Raw genomic sequence first — 19,967 nt, 5'->3', positions numbered from 1 at the left:
TCCTTGCCAAACGAACTTCGCCGCTACCAAACGCACCGAAGGTTTAACGCCGGGGTGTGACAGGCCGTGCACAGCCTCGAACACAGGATGCCTCCAGCTGGCAGGGACGACAGGCCGCGCCAGGCCCGTAGAGACGTCACACAGGAGAGTAATGCCCGCGTCGCCGAACACCACGTCCTCCAAGCGCAGCCCCGCGCTCTCCACCTTCAGGGCCTGGACGCCGGGATCTGTGACCTGGTCTGCCGCCATGCGAGTATAGTCCAGGCCCAACTGGACGGCACCGATGACGACCCTGGAGAGGCAATCAGCAACCAGGTTCGACTTGCCAGCCACGTGCTTAATGTCCGTAGTGAACTCCGATATGTAGGACAGCTGCCGCTGCTGACGTGCCGACCAAGGCTCCGCCACTTTTGACATGGCGAAGGTGAGCGGCTTGTGGTCGACAAACACCGTAAATTCACGGCCTTCCAGCATGAAACGGAAGTGCCGCACGGCCAAATAAAGTCCGAGGAGCTCCCGGTCAAAGGCGCTGTATTTGCGTTCTCTAGGCGTCAGCTGGCGGCTGAAAAAGGCGAGCGGCTGCCAAGCGCCCTCCACCCACTGCTCGTGCACTGCGCCGACCGCGTAGTCTGACGCGTCCGTGGTGATGGAGATGGGAGCCGTAGATGATGGGTGTGCCAGCAAAGCCGCCTGAGCCAACGCGGTCTTGACCTCAGCAAAAGCGCCGTCCGCCTCTGCTGTCCAGTCGATCTCCTGGACGGGGGTCTTGCCTTTCAACCCTTCATACAGCGGCCGCATGATGTGTGCGGCCCGGGCGATGAAACGGTGGTAGAAAGTCACCATCCCCAGAAACTCACGGAGCGACCGGGCTGTGAGCGGGCGAGGAAACGCCGCAACAGCCTCCACCTTCGCTGGCAGAGGTGTCGCACCGCCCTTGGTGACGCGGTGCCCCAGGAAATCGATGTCCGACACCCCGAACTGGCACTTTGCAGGATTGATGATTAATCCGTGTTCGTTGAGCCGTGTGAAAAGGGCTCGGAGGTGGGACAGGTGCTCCTGCACGGAAGCGCTGGCGACGAGTATGTCGTCGAGGTAAACAAACACAAACGGCAGGTCCCGCAGCACCGAATCCATCAGGCGCTGGAACGTCTGAGCGGCATTCTTGAGTCCAAAAGGCATCCGCAGGAACTCAAAAAGTCCAAAAGGCGTTATCACTGCTGTCTTGGGAATGTCCAGGGGGTGCATGGGCACCTGGTGGTATCCACGCACCAGGTCCACCTTAGAAAACACCCCCGTACCGGCCAGATGCGCCGAAAAGTCCTGAATGTGCGGCACCGGATAGCGGTCAGGCGTAGTGGCGTCGTTGAGTCGGCGGTAATCCCCGCACGGGCGGAACCCGCCGTTCGATTTGGGAACGACGTGCAGGGGGGAAGCCCAAGGACTGTCGGAGCGGCGGACAATGCCCAGGTGCTCCATGGTTGCGAACTCCGCCCTCGCTACAGCCAGCTTAAAAGGGTTCAACCGCCGGGCCCTGGCGTAGACAGGAGGCCCCCCGGTAGTGACGTGGTGTTCCACGCCATGCTTAGTGGTAAGCGCAGAGAAGGTGGGTAGCGACAGGTCTGGAAACTCGGCCAACAGTCTGAGAAACGTGTCTGCACCTGACAGCGAGCCTGACAGCCCGTCGTACGCTGCGCTGCCAAGTGTGCACACGAGGGAAGAAAACGTTAAGGCATCAACCAAACGCCTATTCTTAACGTCCACTAAGAGTCCATGAGCACACAAAAAATCCGCTCCGAGGAGGGGAAAATAAATGTCCGCTGTCACAAAATCCCAGCTGAAACGCTGTCCTCCGATGCACAAACACATAGGCCTCACGCCGTACGTGCGAATGGGACTGCCGTTAGCAGTCGTCAATCGCGGTCCGTGCCCCCCACGGGCGACGTCTTCACTGGACGCTGGAACTACGCTCCGTTGAGCGCCCGTGTCACACAGAAACAAGCTCCCCGAAACGCTGTCGCTGACGAAGAGGAGCCTGCACGTGCCGCCGACGCTCAGAGCCACTACTGAGCGCCGGCCCCTCCGTTTCCCGGGGGTTTATAGCTGCACGGAGCGATGCATCTCTTCGCCCTTGTCCCGAAACGTGCGTGGTAAACGCACTCTCCGGCGTCTCCACGCCGGCTAGCCACAGCCGTGTCCGGCCTCCGCCACGCTTTCTTGACTGCCGGTGGGCCGCTGAGCGTCGCGGCTAACGTCTCTGCCCCGGGCTGTTGCGTAGCCAGGAAAAAACGATCCGCTTCCTCAGCCAAAGTACGGGGCTCCGTGACAGGCGTGTTGGCCAGCGCCGTCTGTACCCGGGGAGGCAAGTGACGCAGGAAAATCTCCGTGAATAAAATCCGGGGATCTTCCCCCCCTAGCAGATTTAGCATTTTCTCCATTAGCTGGGCTGGCTTGCTGTCTCCTAGGCCTTGAATGTCAAGTATCTGGCGGGCCCTCTCCTTAGCAGATAAGCTAAATGTCTTAAGGAGAAGGGCCTTAATCGCCTCATATTTGCCATGATGTGGGGGGGCTGCGATGAATCCCACCAACCTGGACGACGTGGAGCTCCCCAGCGCTGCTACCACATGGTAGTATTTTAGGTCCCCGTCACGGACCTGTCGGCAGGCGAAATGTGGCTCCACGTGTGCGAACCATGCCTCCGCGGCGCGCTCCCAGAATTCCGGCAGCTTTATGAAAACATCGCGCTCAGCCATGTTCGTTAATTTTCCGGAAACTTTCTCGGAAAAGTCAAGGTCACCAGTGTAGTGCCGTGAAAAGAGAGTCGGAGACGGTGTATTAAGAATGGAGTTCCAATCTTTATTATCCATTACTATCAGAGAGGTTAACACATGCACTGCTCTGCCTGATGAGCTAGCAGGAATGGCAGCTAAAGCTACAGGTGTTCCCCACTAAAGGGTCCGTGTGGCAACACAATAAGCAAGGTGAATTATGTCCAATAACGTGTCACCACACTATCATCATTATGGTTCAGAGTATTAGAAATCCAATGTCACAGGATCCTTCTTTTCTTTTCAGTGATTTTATTTTGGCTGTTGTTGTGGATCAAAAACTGACAGCAATTGAAAGGTTTGGTCTCATTTTCTAACTAGGGCATCTGCATCTTACTTCCATACCTTTTATGTTATGATCTACTAAAGTTATGGCACGATTTGAGATCAATAAATCCCTGCCTTTGTTTTCAATGAGCCCATCTTGACTGAATAGGAGTCACAAACAGGAGTGACAATTGCTTGAAAATTAAACCCCGCCTTGTTCAGTTGAAGAAACCTTCGGAAGGATCACAAGTGAGGGATCCCCCTCCCTGGGCAGACAGGTGCAAAGTGTTACGTGTCTTTTTTATATCCTCTCAGTCTCGTTTTGTCAGGGTCAGTAATTCTATGTACAGTAATGTGGTCTTGGTCAAAGGTTACCAGAGGGCTGAACTACAAAGCAGGATAGTGAGGTACAGTATGTTGAGTCTAAAGCCAGATTTTTTGGGTAGAGATTGTCTAAAACGAGTCAAACATGCAATATTTTTTTGCCATTACGCTTTATTAAAGCCACCAAACGAAGCTGTGCATTTACAGTTACACATTGCTCTTTCCATTTGCTACAGCAACATACGGTGAAGCATTACTAAAGCCACTAGGTCTAGCAAAGTCTTAGTAAACAGGCGTGTGTGTGATGTAGTTCGCCACAGGGTTCCAGCTGGTTGAAGACAATGGTCAGAAGGTTGCAATGATCGTCCGTGAAGAAGCACATGGCGGTCACATGAAGGAAGAGGATGGAGAGGGAAATTAATCCTGCTACCTTTACACCACTCCACAGGACACGCAAACAACTGCTAACAACAAACACAAAATACAGAAATAAGTGAAAGGGGAACATTTCCAGTATTTTGCTGTAAGTGTGTTGTGTCACCGACAAACAGTTTTCATTGTTCAGGTGCCTCTCATCGTTACGCTCAGCCTAAAAAGATAAAAGAAAGTTGTTTCAAAACATATCTAAGCAGTAGGCCTGCCTCTTATGACAAACTGAATTTAAAGAACTACTGTGACATTTTTAGAAATTCTGAATAGTTAAATAAAAAGCTGCAGTTAGCTTAGCATAAATTATTCCAGGCTTTACACGGAAAGAGTTAGCGTTTCTCTATCCAAACATGACCTGCCTACAACGCACCTACACAATCCAAATAAAGTCCAAATGAATAAACACATATCTAATTTGTTAAATCAGTACAAAAACTAAGGAGTATAATCGACACATTGTGCTTTAACAATGGATTTGCAGTCTTTATGCGATGCTAAGCTTACCGGCTGCTGTCTCCAGTTTCAATCAAACATGGCAGTGATATCAATATTCCAAAAATAACTCAACATGAAAATTAATAGCAAGTGAAAGTGTTAGCCATGGCTGGTAAAAAATGGTCTGAATATTATATTGACCAGAGTTAAATAGCCAAGTCGCAGCATTGTTGATGTCTTCTCTGCAGCTCTATAAAACCAAACAACAGAATAATGTTAGAAAAGTCCACAGTCTGGTCTAGTCTGAAGCATCTGGTCATTGTAGTTAGCTTAGCTTGAAATTGGTCAACACAGAAATAATACAATGAAATGCTCTTCAGTCAGGCTAGGTTATCAAAACCTGATGTTTAATTATGTACTTAAGACTGTAAACCTGTCAGCAAAACTCTGACACAGTAACACCAACCTTATATCCGCCTGTATGCCCAGCTTCTGTTTGAGTTCTTGTTCTTCCTAAAGAAGAAAGTTAAAATATCAGACAGGTACAATGGTAGAACAGTAAGCACAAACTAACATCATGTAGTATGTGTTACGTATACCTTGATTGTTTTGTAACAATTCTTGTTTTCTCTGCATCTTTTGTCCAGGGTCATGGATTTCTGCCAGACTCAAAGGCACTCAGATTAAGTGACATTTGTATACCACCAACAACTCGGATGTAAAAAAGAAAATGGAGCCAGTAGACCCCTCACAAAGTGATATCATGAAAATATATGATAAAGGTTCATACCTGCTCTATTTCCTCATCTTTTCTACGAATGTCTTCCTCAACCTGTGCCAGTATATGCTGCAAAACATTTGATGAGTCAACATCCAGCCATATAATATCATTGCTATTTACAATTGTATTATAACAATGCATCAATTTAACAGGGTACCTGCAATTCCTGTGCATCTTTTTCCAGCCCTTGTTTTTGATCCTGATGTTTCTCTCCTGAGAATTGTTCCAACTGAAAGAGAAGCAGATTTTTTTTTTAGTTGTTGTTGTGTTTTGTTCTACAAAGTGGTTTTAAAATGTATCCAACTATGAAATGCTTATAATTGATTTCAAAGACCACATTTTTGCTGTAGAATTGTGAAAGACATAAGCATATGGCGAAGGCATACCTTAATTCCCCTCTTGAGCCTTTTATTCTCCTTCTCCTGCACAAAACAGAGGAGAAATAGGAAATGAGTTAATAGTCTACGCGGAGATGGTTGGTTGATTGGCTAAACTTAAGAAACAGCTATGCCACCCATCATTTTAAAGTCCTGTTTTCTCTTGCTTTAGTTGTGTTGTTAACAAAATCGGTTTTCAAATGTTATGCTAATACAGCAGCACTCGGCTAGATGACAATGGTCAATACTCCTGACATTGTCTGCGTATTGCCCCCACCTATAATTTGATTTAATACATCTATTCTTATCCTATTTCAAGAGGAGTAAATTCACCATCTTCCTTTTGTGGATCTATTTACTCACAAGCTCAATTGTTTCATCCTCAGCCATAAGCTCCCGCTGCAGAGCCTCTTTCCTTATTTTTCTTACATTTTCCAGATGCTGTAACCTGAATACAAAATAATTGTGTTGGTATGAGATTTACAAACTTTATAGACTGTGCATTTTGGAGTTTAGCTGATTCAATGACCAGTCTTTGAGATGATGAAATAAAATAGTTTTTAGTATGGATATTTAAGTGTCATACTCGTTCCCTTTGTTGGTAAGGGCCTCATTCTCAGCTTCCATCTCTTGTATTGAGGACTGAAGGTGCATTCCCTGCGTTAAATATTGCTCATGGAGCTGCTCCTTCACTTGGAGTCTCAGTTCAGCTTGACGGATGCGTCTCCTCAGGTCCTCTCGTTCCCTAAACACAAGTTTTCATATTGACATATGACTTCAACTCATTATTGCACTAAAAGACTGAGATGGGCAATCTATATTTTGCCTTGAGAAAGTATCTTTACTTAATTTAAGCAGACAAAATATCTTTACATGCTGAGATTTGGCATGCTAAGATTGTTACAGAGTAGAACTAATGCCAACATATTAATAGAAGAGGTTAAATATGAGACCAAAAGGACTCAAGACATTACCAAGCTGTTTGTGACTTGACGATTTGACTCTGACAACCCTCATTTAAAACTGGCATGGGACCTGTGTTTAAGTCTATCATGCAGGTTATTAATAATACAAAATCATTTTTGCAGTCTCTGTATGCACCTAGATTCAAAGCCTAAATGGATCTAAGATTGTAATTTTTGTATAACCAAAACAAACTTAGAACATATGGTAAGCAGTATTTTGTATATCTTACCACTCTTGCTCCTCAGATTCTTTCATAACTTCTTCCAGATCTATGACTTGCAGAGCCTCTGCCATGTCTCCTCTGAAGTTTTCACGTTGGTCAGACATGATGACCTGCCTAAAATGATGCGTGATCCAATATAGCTATTGTTAAACAAATAAAATGTTTTACCCAACTAGCTGTCACTGAACTAGCAGTAAAGTCAACCTAACCTAACCTAACCATAGCTTGGTCAGTTGTGAACTAAACCAATACCTAGTAACTGTGTGCATCAGGAAACATTCCACTGTCTCTAGGTGATCCATCTGGATTCCATAACAGAATGGTGCCACATTTTGAAATATAAAGCATGACCAATACACTTTGATAAGAGACAATGTTTGCAAGTAGTATTACCTCAATGAAGTCATGTGGCAACATGTGGCAAGCATTCATTTTCACAAACATCCCTCACCTGCGGCTAGAATTGCAAACAGTATATTAAGGCCTCATGAGAGTTTACTTTAAGATGGCATTAAAGGTGGGGTATGTAATTTTGGAGAAACCAGCTCGAGTGCGCTAGAATTTGAAAATACACAACCGGAAAAAATCTGCCACTTCCTAAGTAGGGTAGACGTGGATATTATCCGGCTGAACAAAATGTGCATTCATCTAAAATAAAAAACATCTATATTGATTCTGACTTTTCTACATCCAACTCACAGGTTTATCATTACTTTGAGAAAACATATTATTAATTTAACCCTTTTTAGAAGGGAAGATATGGTCATTTGTTCTGGGAATGTCATTTTCGAGCCTGAAACCTGAAAAACAGGCTCGGGGTTTAACAGGTGTGCTTTGACAACAAATCCATACAAAAATGTCACCTGTGGAAGCCGTAGTACTGTAAAAAGACGACCAATCATTTCAGCCGACCCGGCTAAAATAACTGGATGGCCTACCTGCCTGTCAGCCTTCCATCTGTGCACAAACTTATCTCGTGCCCTTATTGGTCATGTGCGCGTTCGTGTGTGTTGGAGGAAGGGCTACTTTTATTATTTTCGAATCATAAATCTAATCGATATAGATTTATGATCGATAGATTTATGATTAGCATAAGTTCGTTCATGATGGCTCAATTCAGTGATAGTGATGACATCGTTGCGAAATTATTAACAGTCATTTTCAAGATTGAGTTACAATGATAAACTGGAGTGGCAAAGGATCAGCTGCTGTAAAGTGTCTCTACTGTAGGCTATTTTTTATTATATGTACAGCACTTTGGCTCGACCAAAAATTGTTTATAAATGTGCTATATAAATAAAACTTGATTTGATTGATTTGATTTGCATGATCCGCCATCAAGTGCTTCGTCCAGAAGGATAGGAGGATGGACTTTGTGTTTAAGTGATTTGATCATCAAAGGTAGGCCTAAGTCATTTTCAATGTGGGCCGCCGTGCTGACTTCATTCATTTGTAATTGTTACTTGGCTGTGGGTGCCCTGTCATGATAGGTGTTTATATAAATGGTGTTGTTCTGTGTGGTAGAGGGTCGCTGTCATTGATGCGTTTTGCACCCCGGGCACTGTTTTGATATTCTGCTTAAGTATACAGTGTGACGTAATAACTCTTCTTTTTTTTCAAGGGAAGGGGGGGGGGGGGGGGGGGTCAGAGGGCTATAGGTATAACAGTCACGGCTCGCCACTGTTTGTACTTATAGTGGAAAACTAACCTTGGATGATGGGTTAGTAGATTAAAAGCTTTAGGAATCCAAAGTACAATAAGTACCCTGTATCAAGATTGATGCAAAACAAGTGATATTTGACCTTTTTAGACAGATTTAGTAAAAAAAAAACCTCTTCTGGGGCTATTTGGGTGGATTTTCCATATCTCTGGCCCCCCTTGTTGGATTTTGACATATCTTTCTAACCGTCAGAGCCAATGGAATCGAGGGGAACTCACACATAGTCCTTATTTGGTAATGTGTGTGTGTTAGACTTCCGCATTGCCAAGACCGGAAGCAGCAGCCACTCTGGTAGCTACCATTAGCAGCTAACTTTTGCTCTGCAATTTTTACATAAAAATGGAATTATAGATTATAAATGAAATAATTTTTTTATACAGAGATGTTAAAAACCTATGGATTAACCGATTCAGCCACGTTTTTTCTCGCTTTAATGCCGGTGAACACGTCTTTTGATCAGATTGACAGCTATGGTGAGACGATCGCCCTAGAAGCTCCGTAAAGGTACGTGTTGTGATGTCTGTGTTTGCTTCCCCTGTCACGAGTTCGGATCACTCAGTGATGATACCATATACCTAAATAATCTGTGGAACCTCAGCTTTAATCGGATATCTTGTATGTGCAGCTACGATAAGTAATAAGGGTACTTTTATCTTGAGTTCTGTGCCAATGTTCGTTAGCATTTTCTGCTAAGGGGTAATTTAGATGCTTCTTATGAGACTTGTGTTTGTTTTGGTAAAAATGGTTTGTATCGTCAATTAGCTGAGATTATTCCCGTTAATCTGGTATAACACATTAATAGGTTTTTAAATATTAAGATCCCCTGAGACACAGTGTCGTGAAAAAAAAACCAGGGTCCCCGGCGGGGACCTTGGGGTTTAAGATATTCATTGCTATCGGGATGTTCAGAGCATTCCATGGAATATAACAAAAAGTGTATCACGAGCCGGTTTCTCAAATGTACCTACCCCACCTTTAAGTACCATTATTGATGCAGTACTTTTAATTGAAATTGAATATTTGTACTGTGTGGTATTAGTTTGATTGATTGAAAAGTTTATTAACAGCTTGTATATTGGGTACAGTACAGTACAGCTCAAAACATACAATTGTTAAGGGGATGCAGACCAGAGAAAGACTTTCGTCTTGTTTACATCAGGGTCCCCCATTTCCAATTCATCATGTCATTTAAGACATATAAGACATATTTGACATACAGATGGCTTATTTACAATTTACATACAGGTGGTTTTTTTACATACAGATTGCTTATTTACAATTTTTATTTTAGATTTCGTTCTAATACATCCTAACCGGACATTTAAGACATACCAAGTCTACAGATATACAGTTAGTAACAGAGTCTAAAATGCGAGTATATACATAGATGGGGGGGGAAGCTGTCCATTGAACGACAGGTTGAAATTTGTACCATTACCGGGGCCAGTTTTGCAATGCTCTCCCCCGAAGGTGCTCTTTAAGAGAGGTTTTGAAGGTAAGTATAGTTTTACTTTCCTTTACAGTTGTGGGAAGAGCGTTCCACCTTGATGTGGCATAATTGCGAAACGTGTATTCCCCTTTTTTTGTGCCAAATCTGGATTTCACATGATTTGTGGAGCTCCCTCTGGTGTTATGATCATGGTATTCCTTGACCTTTGGGAAGAATGTTGACATGTACATGGGTACCATAGAGGTGTAGTGGATCTTGTAGACCAGGCCCATTGCAAGTAGCTGTACTCTGTCGTCTACTCTAAGCCATCCTAGGTTGTCAAAGTGGGCAGAGGTGAGGTGGGTTCTAGATGAAAGGTCAAGCAGTAGTCTGACCAGTTTATTTTGCGATGTTTGAAGTTTTATTTTTAGCGCCTTGGAGGTGCTATGGTACCATGACGTGCAAGCATAGTCATAGTACCCTTGAATGAGTGCTCCTGCCAGAGTTTTCAGGGTGTTTTTGTTTACCAGAGAGGAGATCCGGTATTGGAATCTAGTTCTTTGATTGACTTTTTTTATTACATTGGATGCCATTTTGTCACAGGAGAGGTTTGCCTCAAGAATAGATCCTAGGTATGTAATTTCCTTCTTACTTGTGACAATAATGTCACCCACTGCAACTGAGAAGTCGTCGGATTTGCTGAGATTATGTTTCGAACCGAAGAGAATGGACTCTGTTTTACCCAGGTGTAATGATAATTTATTATCGGCGAGCCAGGTGCAGATTCTGCCAAGCTCGGAGCTGAGGGTTTTTTCAACCTGCAATCTGCTCCTGTCAGAGACCAGCAGGGCTGAGTCGTCCGCGAACAGGAACAAATTGCAGTCACATGCTGATGACATGTCATTTACATACATTAGGAACAGTAACGGACCTAATATGCTTCCTTGTGGAACACCACAGCTCACTGGGAGGGGGGGGGGACAGAGTACCGTTTACCTCCACCATCTGTTCTCTCCCCTCCAGGTAGGATTGCATCCAGCTCACCGATAGTTTATCAAAACCAATTGCTTTTAGCTTTTCAATCAGAATGGGGTGATTGACAGTGTCGAAAGCCTTTTGTAGGTCCAGCATCACCATGCCGCAGTATTTGCCCTCGTCCACCTCTTGTTTGATGTGGTCGCTCAAATAAAGAAGGCATGTGTCAGTGGAGTGGGATGTTCTAAAGCCAGATTGAAATTCATAGATTAGTTTCTTTTCCGCGAGGTACTTTTCGACCTGTTCATATACTATTTTTTCCATGACTTTCGATAATTATAGAAACAGGGCGGTAGTTGCCTGGGTCCAATTTGCTGCCCTTTTTGTGCAGGGGGGTTACTCTTGCAATTTTGAAGTCTTTGGGTACTTTTCCCTGTTTTATGGAGAGGTTAATTATGTGAGCTATGACTGGTGAGATGGCGGTTGCTGTGTCTGAGGAATTTGGAGGGGATATTGTCGTGGCCAGTGGCCTTGTTAGGTTGGAGGGCGCTCAGTTTAATGAGTACCTCTGCTGTGGTTTGCTAGACTGAAATCATCTTTGCGTACCCCTAGGTTTTTGTAGTAGGTCATGATGTGATCTACTCCAAAAAGCCCTGAGTGGGAGGGTAATTTATTTACAAGAGTTGTGGCTATGTTTGTGAAAAAAATGTTCAAGTACTTGGCCACATCCAGTTTGTCTGTGATGAGCCTGTTATCTGTCTTTATGTTTAAGTTAGAAAATCTCGTTTTGAGTTTTTTACTGCAGCCAAGCTGGTTATTGAGTAATTTCCAAAGTTCACGGGGTTTATTTTTGTTTTCCTCAGTTTTGACATTGATGAAATTCTTTTTGGCAGTTTTGATCATGGAGCTTACGTCATTTCTTAGTCTGTTTCTTTCAATTTTTAGTTCAGTCGTGGGCCTGGAGTTCACTGCTCGTGCTTTTGGAAAGCATTGACTGACTTTTATGAAACTCAGAGCATTTTTTGTCTCTGGTTTTCATGGCGGTCAGTATGCCGGAGTGCATCCACGGCTCAGCGCGATTTTTTACCCTGGTTGTTCTTAGGGGGGCCAAATCATTGAGTATTGCAGAGAATTTGTTTTTGAAACCAAACCATGTTTCTTCAACTTGTGTACCACTGAGCTCATCTGACCAGTCCAGGCTCTCCAGTTCTAGGTTAAAGGCCTCGCTAGAGTAGTTTTTGAGGTCTCTAGATATGACTGTTTTGTGACAGCCGGCCCTTTGTTTTAGCTTTTAGTACCACTACCACTGGTCATGTATGTATTATGTTAATTTCCATACTGATTTAAACTTGTTGAGGGTAGTTGAACCATGTTCCAGTAGGTGGCGGCATTGCAGCATTCTACATCCGACACGCCGCAAAAACTTCAGAAGAAGAAGTTTGCGACGTCGGCTGTCGTAAACAGCGTCAATATGTCTGAACGAGCAGCGTATGGCTTAGCCTGAAAGATAACAGCTTAGTTTTCCTTTTGGTTTATTTTGCTTTTGTTTCGTTTGGCGACTTGGACTTTATATTAAATGGAGACCAATAGCTTACTATGAAACTCCGGGATCAGAATGACAGGTGAGCTGAAGCTTTTAACAGTAGCCTGATGGAAACATACGTTAGCTACGAATGCTAACGGCACAGCAGGATACGGTCAGCTGTCTATTTATCTGTCTGTCACTACATTTGGTTTGATTGTCGGTGAATTAATAATGAATAGTTCTGCTGACGTTACTCAGCTTTCAAAAACATTTAGCTTATAGCCCTGGGGAGACGTTCAATGCAACACTGACTGCTAGTCAATGTAAGTTAACAACTAAACTCTTGCTAACTTGATGAATACCACTTACACAAAATACTGACGTCTTCTTGTTTTGGTGTTTCAGCTTTTAGAAATTACACAATACATGTTAATTGTTACTACTTCCACAATGTAACCCTATCATCACAAACTTAACTTATTTACACTTTAACCTAGTCGTTTTTGATCAGAGAGCCCTCTGTTCAAAGATAAATGCAGGAGCTTGCAGAGAATCATTATGCTAAACAGTAATATCTTAGATTAACTGACAACTGTGGAATTTATGAAGTATTATACAAGTTGTCAATACAGCAGTGATCTCAGTTAATGCCACACATTGTGACTGTTGCTATAATATTTTTTTTTTAATGTGTTAAGGTCTGATTCCAGAAGAGCACTGAAACTGAGGTATTCCCCTGCTGTAATGCAGCCTAATTCAAGTGAAGGAAATGGTTTATCCCTGAACCTGCAGCCAGAGCCCACCAGGCCTCCAGCCCCCGGGGCGGCTGCTGCCAGCCCTGAGAGCAACGAGGTGCGGGTAAATATGACCAGCAAGCCGGGAGAGAGCGGTGGAGGCGCGTCATCCAGGAGGTCTAGAGTCAACTCCCACAGCCACACACACTCTCAGCCGCACTCACACAACCGGGGGCCACACCACTCCAATCCAGAGGCCGAGCTGGACCCGCCGGACTCTGATTTGGACTCAGGAGAACCCAGCTCCTCCTTTTCTGAGCTCCGGTGTCTCTTCCGCTGGCTTCAAAAGAGTCTTCCTTTTCTCGTCATCATTTGTGCTAAACTGGTCGTCCAACATGCTCTTGGTGAGTTTGAGTTAAGGCTACTGTTGGTTACTTTTTTCAACAATAACTTCACAGATTCACTATATCCTGGAAATATTATATTAGACAGTTGAAGTGCAAAATGACATCCTGTTCCTCCCTCTCCCACATGCTATTTGAAAGATTCCACTATGCCAAAGGGAAACAACCAATAAGATCCAAGGATTTTCCTGTGAACTGTCAAACTAGGCTGCACTGATCAAATAGGAATCAAGATGCTCTTACTTTATTGCCTATTTCTTGCTTCAAAAGGTTACGGTTTAGCTATGAAAAGAGGAGGTTTGGAGCAGAGAGGTGGCGCTTGAATTTGGCTCTCAACATGACAGCCTCATTTTACAGCCTAATAGGCAAAACGGTCATAAAAACTTGATTCACATTTTATCAGCGCTGCCTAGATTGTCAGTTTGATTGGACTGACACCTCAGCTCTGAATGTTTTTTTATAATTTGGGTGAGCTTGCCATTAGCAACACTGGGCAGATGCAGAGAAACATTATCTTTTCCAGAGTTTATCCATCTCGGGCACTACCGTCAGGATATAGTGGCAGTTTTTAGCAAACATGACAAAGTTATATTAAATATTATCACAAACTGTAAGCCATTATCGCAACTGTTGGCACAAAACATCATATTAAACTATGTTCTCCATTTCACAGGGCTAGCAGTTGGGGTTGGACTCTTCACAACTTTTCTATATGTGAATAAAAACATTCAAACTCAAGTATTTCTTCAGGTAAGTTCAGAACAGAAAAACACATTTTTTAATTCCTTATACTTTTGTCAATACATCCATAACCATGTGTTTTCCCTCAGGATCGCCACTCCAAGCTGCAGTGTGTCTGGCTGCTAGTGTTCCTGACCTCCTCCACCCTCCTGCTTTACTACACCTTTCTCAGTGAGACACTCCACTATTGGTAAGAGTGAATGCATCACTTCAAAATACTCAGATTGCTTTATTGTCCATTGGATTTGTATAAAATGAGTAATGTAATTACGGTACACAACAATTATGCGTAATAAAAACGTAACATGCCAAAGTTGGAGGAATAAAAGTGTGTGCATTGAACTGAAAGGATTTGACCTGAATGTCCTCCTCCCTCCAGCCTCATCTTCCTCAGCCCCACCATCGAGCCGCTGGGTTTCTGGGAGGTTCTGTGGACCGTCGGCATCACCAACTTCATAATAAAGTTTCTCTTTATGGGGATGAAGTGCCTTATCCTGCTGATACCGTCCTCACTGGTGAACTATAAAACCCAGGTGAGTGCAGCGAAGGTTTTATCCCTAAAGTATTATCACTAAATGTGAGCGCCAGATGGAAGAATATTTAATACATTTCTCTGTCAAAAATAAAAAAGGTAATTGAAATAAACAGATGCAGGGATAGCCCAGTGACCTAGCTATGGAAGGTACACAAATACACTAATAATCCATTTGTTATCATAGTAAAATGTCTGTATTTTAACCAAAATTCGAATCAATACATCACAAAACAGTTTAAATTGTGTAAGGAGGAAGAGAAAACTTAGGGTCCAAGAAGGCCCGGGGAAGATCACAGGTGGTGTTGGAGAGGAGTTGTTTTACCCCACCAGCTCCTGGGTTCAGTGATGGTCAAAAGAAAGCTCGGATGATCAGAAAAGGTCACAAAATAACTGGGTCAGACTTCCATTCCTGTTGTCTTTCTGCAGTTGAGTGAGATGCCCTTCCTCCTAACCTCACAGGTGTGACTCATCTTGATTGGCTTCCTCCAGCTCTCAGGTGTGGCTCGTTTAGCCACTCCCCTTTTAATCAGGGAGGAATATCTTTTCTGGAATTGCCCCTTGGATTGTTGGTTAATTTAAAAAAATACCACTCACATGTTATGTCTTGGCTATGAGGGCTTGTTAAACTCAATGCAGTTAAAAAATAAATAATAATAAGTAATGGAAACAAGGGATATTGCGAGAAGAAAACTCAGAGAATGAAGTCTCAAATTTCCGAGATTCAGTCATACAATTCGTACATTTGCAAGATAAATAACTTTTTTTAAGGAACCAAATCACACCACGGACACCTAACAGGGAATCCATATGCACATCAGTAAGGAGCTGCCCCAATATAAAACATTGATGTCTCAATTGAGTTGCAGTTCCTGATTGACAAAAGCTACTGCCTCACAACAATGTATCTTCCAAGTCTGTTAGCTTATAATAAAATGGTTAGTCTGGGCAGAAATCAGCAGTGTTTCCTTAATGCTGAATCTGATTGCAATGTAGAATTTGATCAGCTCATCCATTGCAGGCATAATGGTATACACCATGCGGTGGCCCCGCAGATGTTGTACATGCGGCTCTTGTTCAGAAGTTCTTATTCAGCGTGTGTGCGTCTGCAGGGCCGGTGGGTGATGCTGAGCGAGGAGCTGGGTCAGGCCCACCAGGCCACGGCTCCTGTCCCGCTGTGGTTCCGCTACCTGGTCACCTACCAGGAGGTGGACGGCACCCCCGGCCTCACACTGGGAGTCCTGCTGGCTTTGCTCTACCTCATAATGAAGGTGTGATCCGTCAAACTAACCAGATATACTTGTTTTTATTATTAATGTTTCTGAACTGAAAGCCATTTTTCTCCCTACTTTAGCTTTTAGGATTGTACGGACAGTGGACGTCCATACTGAAAACTGTGAGGGTCTTTCTAGATGGCGAGGTCAGTGGGGAATCCTCTTAGTTAAATATTAAAAGGTCACATTGAGTAACCAGCTGTGTTGAGGTGTTGGGTTTTTGTGTCTCAGCATACAGGCACAGCAGCCACTAGGAGTCAGTGCAGCGAGGCCGGAGATGTGTGTCCCATCTGTCAGGGCGAGTACCGGGACCCCCGGGTGCTGCTCTGTCAGGTAATACCTCTGCTCAGGATCTAGCATTATACTTGTAAAATGTAAAGTTTGAGTTATTGATGAGCTTTTACTGCTTAAACAGACAGATATATATCTTTTAGGCGTCTGTCACATACTGTATATCCTTCTATGTTATTATTACTTCACTTTTTTAAACTTTACAGCAGTTGTGGAATTCATGTGCTTTAGATCACAAATGTATAATCAATGAGCAGGCGCAGAATTACTTAGGAACTAATTATTTTAAATATATAAACTTATATCAGACATTGGTCATTCTAATAATAACTAAGGCTGTCAATTTGAATCCTCGATATTAATCTGGACACCTAAACGCTTCCAAAAAAATAAATTGAATTGACTCAAACTTCCTCCTGTAATACCAGCGCAGATTTTGTGGTTACATGGCAAACAAAGTTAACACAATGACGGTGGAGATATCCCCCCCCCCCCCCCCCTATGTGTATAACAGAAAAGTCTGTTTTAAAAAGCTTCCAGATGAAAGAAAAAAAATCATGATTAATGACATTATAATTGTGATGACATTCTTAAGTGATTACCACTAATAAGGACCCATGTTGTTCTTTTGAAATGATTCTAATCCCATCCTGTGTTCCTGAACCAGCTGTGTATCTTAAGTCATGCATAATGAGTGCAGGACGTGCTGACGTGTGTTTCTGTGTGCAGCACATCTTCTGTGATGACTGCATCGCGCTGTGGTTCAACCGGGAGAAGAGCTGCCCTCTGTGCCGCACCGTCATCACTGAGAAGGTCTACAAGTGGAGGGACGGAGCCACATCTCCACACCTGCAGATTTATTAAGTATTAAGGTATAGGTGGGGGGGATCTAGGGTGTTGGGCTCGTATTTATAATGTGATTTTGTTTTTCTCCATACCCCTCTTTCCAGTGAATAACACACTGTTTCTTTAACGGGCTAAGGGCCACAAGTTGCACCTACAGTTATTATGTTTCTGATGTATTCACCAGTCATCCCTATTCCTCACTCTCACAGATGACAGAGCTGATTATTGTCATGCCCTTAAAGAGCCTGTGACACAGGTTTCCCCCATCATCCAAACCCATCAATTTGAGTAAATATTGTCCCCTTGAAAACCGTTACTGAACTGATTTTGGATATTTGTACTTTGATAACCATTAATCTGCCCTTCAATGTTGACCATTTCCTGGATCTTCTCGGGGATTCTTCAAGTCCCGCCAAATTACGTGTGACGTCATTGCGGGCACAGCGCTCCAGCTGCACCGTTCAGGATCCCAGCACCTGCATGTAAACGCACGATGGTGCACACAGCAGCAAGCTCAGACAGCTCAGACAGTTTAATGTTGAACGTGTCTGAGAGCTCATATGAGGCTGAAGGATCGGTTTATGTTGTATCTGTTAGAAGTTTAGGAATTAGGTGCGTCAATATGGGCGATCATACGGTCATGTAGCCAGTGGTGGAATGGGACTAAAAATCATCCCGGGACTCTCGACCGGCCCACTTCAGTACCGCTAGTAAATTGTCAACGGGGGGAGTGGGGGATGTGCTAGTGACTTATCCGACCGGCCCACTTCGGTACCGGCCCATCGGGATTCGTCCCGATGGCCAGTCCGCCACTGCACCCAGCCCAGCCCACGTAAACTGTCAACGGGGGGAGCCTCGCTGCGGGGAAACGGTGGACCTAGTGTCTCGATCGGAGTGGGAATAATAATAATAATAATCCGTGCATTTTATCCATTAATTTCCCCAACATTGTGGTGAAAAAAACACACGTTTAATCCATGTTGGTGTACTACAACTACAAAAAGCATCGGTTTGTTTTCTCATCAGGAAATGCAGACCGGCTCAAACAAACGATTTTTAAATCATCATCCTCACGATCATTTAATGTATCATATGTTCGCCGAATTGACATGAAAGCACTAATACATGTAGTTTCATCCACTTGAGTTTACAACTACAAAAATAATCGATTTGTTTTTATATCACATCCTACAGGAGGAAATTCAGTAGCTCTCACTACCGATTTTTAACCCTAATGTAATCATCATCTTCACCACGATCATCTATGTTTATGTTCGCCGAATTGACATGAAAGCACTGACAAATATGAATATACTGTAGTCAACTTCATTAAAACGTTATTAACGTGCCTAAACTCAGTAATTCACCATTTCTACGCATGACAACACACTTTGTCCGTGTTTGGCTCTCTCGCCGCACAGTGAAGCGTTCCCGCATTGACGTCACTTCCGGCTTCCCCCAAAACTTCAAAATGAGTCGAAGGAATTTCCCCGCGATGTTAGAAATTATTGATATTTAACGGAACGGTATCGCACCTTCTTTTTTAATCTGATGGTTCAAGATGACTAGTAGCCCAATATTTCATTGCACAACAGTTGTTGGGATGCTGTCACAGGCTCTTTAAGTGATTTATTTTGTATTTTAAAGGTGGGGTAGGTCATTTTGGAGAAACCAGCTCGAGTGCGCTAGAATTTGTGGGAACAAATCTGCCACTTCCTTACAGAGCCCCTCCTCCAACACACGAACGCGCACATGACCAATGAGGGCACGAGATAAGTTTGTGCACAGATGGAAGGCTGACAGGCAGGTAGGCCATCCAGTTATTTTAGCCGGGCCGGCTCAGATGATTGGTCATGCTCTTTACAGTACCACGGCTTCCACAGATGACATTTTTAATGGATTTGTTGTCAAAGCACTTAAGATATTCATTGCTATCGGGATGTTAAGAGTATTCCATGGAATATAACAAAAAGTGTATCTCGAGCCGGTTTCTCAAACTTACCTACCCCACCTTTAAGCTGTTTCTTTTTGTGTTGTGTTGCTTTTATTCACCTTAAATCTCAATATAATCGTTCCTATTGTAGCAGGAAATTATTCTACTTTGACAGTTTCTTCTACTTGTAAATACGACAGAGAAAAATATATAAAGTATTTTAAAGATCTTTTTTCCTCAACAACGCGTTTGAACAAACATGCAACACATGTGACCCTGTTTCTGAATTTGTGGCAGACGTGTTATTTGTAACAGCTCAGGAGGGGCTGCTGAATTCGGCTTTATCTCTGAGCTCCTACGGCACTGTGAAGGCTTTGAGACGCCCGGTCCATCACATGGTTCGAGAGTGACCTGTCATCCTGCATCCTGGCACTGAAAACATACATGGCAGGCTTAAACATTTCTTTACGTGATGGATAAACAGTTTGCCTTTTGCTTTCAGCGTTTGGTGATTATTTTTTCCACAAATGATAAAAAGGATGCAACTGAGATTTATTTACAAACTATTTTTCTATAGAGGCTACAGAGCCTCGTTTTTGTAAAAACCAAAGACTGGGACAAACATCTATTTTATTATGTACAAAAATCATTTCACTGAGTTGTTATTTTATCCATTTAGATGATTCTGAATAAAGATCTACAATTTAAATGTTTGACTTGTCTTGTGTTGCAAAAAGACTAAACATTTGCTGATGCTTTAAACTAAAGCAATTGTCAATTAGTGCATGAGTCCACTCTGCTCTGATTGGTCAACTGCTTAGAGATGTCCCACCCCTTATCACGTACAATGTGTTGGAGCGCTAGTTACATAGTGAAGTTACTATGTCGAGGAATTTAATAAAAGTTCTAGCAGTGTGTGGGAGAGAAACTCGCTTT

General features: G+C 43.4%; 1 protein-coding gene across 1 annotated transcript; it reads left to right on the top strand.

The window, feature by feature from the left end:
- Positions 1-12,196: 12,196 nt before the first annotated feature.
- rnft1 (ring finger protein, transmembrane 1) lies at positions 12,197-17,567 on the top strand. Its single transcript, XM_034204105.1, has 9 exons — positions 12,197-12,373; positions 12,975-13,414; positions 14,088-14,164; positions 14,245-14,345; positions 14,535-14,688; positions 15,800-15,958; positions 16,042-16,107; positions 16,193-16,294; positions 16,982-17,567. The coding sequence occupies exons 1-9, from the start codon at positions 12,348-12,350 to the stop codon at positions 17,114-17,116; spliced, it is 1,260 nt and encodes a 419-aa protein (XP_034059996.1). The 5' UTR covers positions 12,197-12,347; the 3' UTR covers positions 17,117-17,567.
- Positions 17,568-19,967: the final 2,400 nt, after the last annotated feature.

Source organism: Gymnodraco acuticeps, unplaced genomic scaffold (genome assembly GCF_902827175.1).
Source record: "Gymnodraco acuticeps unplaced genomic scaffold, fGymAcu1.1, whole genome shotgun sequence".
Lineage (NCBI taxonomy): Eukaryota > Metazoa > Chordata > Actinopteri > Perciformes > Bathydraconidae > Gymnodraco > Gymnodraco acuticeps.
The sequence above is the reverse complement of the archived record's forward strand: the minus strand, read 5'-3'. Positions and strand labels throughout refer to the sequence as shown.

Coding starts and splice junctions, on each gene's coding strand:
- rnft1 (XM_034204105.1), top strand. CDS start 12,348: ATGAAACTCCGGGATCAGAATGACAG. Junction 16,108..16,192: donor GGGTCTTTCTAGATGGCGAG/GTCAGTGGGGAA, acceptor TTTGTGTCTCAG/CATACAGGCACAGCAGCCAC. Junction 16,295..16,981: donor CCCGGGTGCTGCTCTGTCAG/GTAATACCTCTG, acceptor TTCTGTGTGCAG/CACATCTTCTGTGATGACTG.